Genomic DNA, 2,382 nt, shown 5'->3' on the forward strand with positions numbered 1-2,382 from the left:
ATTCAAAGACCTCACAAATCAACTCGGGGTGCCATTAGCTGAAGAAAAGACGGAGGGCCCTACTACAATTTTAACGTACCTTGGGATACAAATCGACACCATCAAGCAATTTTCCCGCCTGCCACCTAACAAACTAACTGATCTGACCTTTAGACTTCAACACTTTACTCAGCGTAAAAAGGCTACCCTGAGGGAATTTCAAGAATTAATTGGGCATTTAAATTTCGCTTGCAAAGTAATTGCTCCGGGTAGGGCCTTTTTGCGCAGGTTGTGCGATGCCATTGCGGGGGTTTCTTCCCCTCATCACCATATCAGGCTAACAAGGTCGATCAGGGAGGATTTGTTTATCTGGTTGAAATTCTTATCCAATTTTAATGGCATATCTTTTTGGAGACATGATCTGATGTTGAAAGACGCACTACAAGTGGCATCAGATGCATCAGGATCAGTAGGTTTTGGAATTTACTTTAATGGCCACTGGTGCGCCGAGACATGGCCAGCACAATGGCACGAGTTGGGAATGACCTCTGACCTAACTTTTCTAGAATTTTTCCCAATATTAGTGGCCGTGTCTATTTGGTATAAAAGTTTTCAAAATTCGACGGTCCACTTCTGGTGCGATAATCAAGCCACGGTAGAAGTCATAAATAAACTGACATCCCGATCCCCCAGGGTGATGGAGGTGGTTCGTTTTTTCACACTTCACTGCCTGAACTTTAATATACTCTTTCGTGCATTTCACATCGCGGGCGTAAATAACTCACTGGCTGACGCTCTGTCTCGTATGCAGATGGAGCGTTTCAGACAGCTAGCACCCACAGCAGACGCCCGACCGGAGCCCATGCCAGACCATCTTTGGCAGGTTGGAATGAAGAGATATTGAGGGGGATGTCACTGGCTTTAGCACCAAATACCAGGAAGTCTTATCTAAAAACAGTTAAGGATTTTGAGGAGTTTAGGCAAGATTACGGCCTTCCTAACGTGAGCCCCGTCCCTTATGATCACATTGCCAAATATTGTGTATATTCCAGGCGAAGAGGTTTAGCGCCCCAAACTATTCGATCCAAATTAGCTGCTTTAGCATATTGGCTCAAAGCCCAAGGTCTCCCGGATTATACGAATGATTTTAGGCTACACAAGTTAGTTACGGGTTGGTCACGAGAAAGCCATTGCCCAGCGGATGATAGACAACCCCTAACTCCGGATATTTTAAAAGGCCTAAAACAAATTTGGGTACAGGTGTGTTCCTCAGTTTATGAGCAACGGCTGTTTCACGCAGCGGCATTGACCGCATTTTTTGGAGCACTGAGAGTAAGTGAGTTGATACCAGCAAACAAAAAAGATTTATCTCAGCGGGCACTGCTTTTCTCTGATGTCACCATCAGCGATCAACAATTACGGATAATTGTTAGATCTTCCAAAACAGATCAACGGGGCAAAGGCTCGTTAATTTCGCTATCACCATGTAGCGACGCTGACATCTGCCCAGTTTTGGCCATTACCCAGTTCAGAGTTTTGAGGGGCCCCACTTCAGGTTATTTCTTTTGTCACCAGAATGGTGGGCCGCTTACTAAATATCAATTTTGGTCCATCACGGACAAAGCGTTGAAGCTGTTAGGCCTTGGTCACCTTAAATTTGGTACTCATTCATTTCGAATAGGTGCGGCATCGACAGCAGCCAACCTTGGTTATGCCGCAGAGAGGATAAAAAGTTTAGGGAGATGGAAATCCGATGCATATAAGGGCTACGTTCGCCCTGTTCCCCGTTAACGTTGTTCTTTGTTTTACAGATGGAGTTTTGCCTGGCCATAGAAGAAGGGTGCTGATTTGTGGACATAGTTATGTTCACTGGGCAGAGCGCCATGCACGAAGAGGTCCCTATGGCCAGCAGTTGGGGCTTGCCTCCTTAGCCACAGTTGAATGGAGGGGTATAAGAGGTTTAAGATGGGACGGGTTGATTCCCATGTTGTGGTTGCACGGTGATTGCCCAGCACCGGATATTTTGTTGATTCACCTGGGAGGAAATGATTTGGGCCTCCTAAAAGGAAGGGCATTATACTTGCATGCACGGACAGACTTTGCGAAAATATGGGAGCGTTGGCCCCATACGCACATTATTTGGTCCGCTGTGATTCCGCGCCTGAAGTGGCCTGGTGGCGGTGATGTACGTAAACTTGAAAAGGCCAGAAAGAGGGTCAATAGGGCCATTCGAGCATTGTTGACACAAGCTAAGGGTTCTTACATACCGCATGATCAAATTACTCACGAAGACACTTCACTGTATCGGGCGGATGGGGTGCACCTTTCAGACTCAGGTATTGACATGTTTCTGGCCAATTTACAAGCAGGGATTGTTAACAGTCTAAGCAAATTGGTGGGGGA

The 2,382-nt window shown here is 46.1% G+C and overlaps 1 protein-coding gene across 1 annotated transcript; it reads left to right on the top strand.

The window, feature by feature from the left end:
* The first annotated feature begins 888 nt into the window (after positions 1 to 888).
* LOC137096850 (integrase/recombinase xerD homolog) lies at positions 889 to 1,770 on the top strand. Its single transcript, XM_067467081.1, has one exon. The coding sequence runs from the start codon at positions 889 to 891 to the stop codon at positions 1,768 to 1,770; it is 882 nt and encodes a 293-aa protein (XP_067323182.1).
* Positions 1,771 to 2,382: the final 612 nt, after the last annotated feature.

The sequence above is a fragment of the Anolis sagrei genome, chromosome 4, assembly GCF_037176765.1.
Source record: "Anolis sagrei isolate rAnoSag1 chromosome 4, rAnoSag1.mat, whole genome shotgun sequence".
Classification (NCBI taxonomy): Eukaryota; Metazoa; Chordata; class Lepidosauria; order Squamata; family Dactyloidae; genus Anolis; species Anolis sagrei.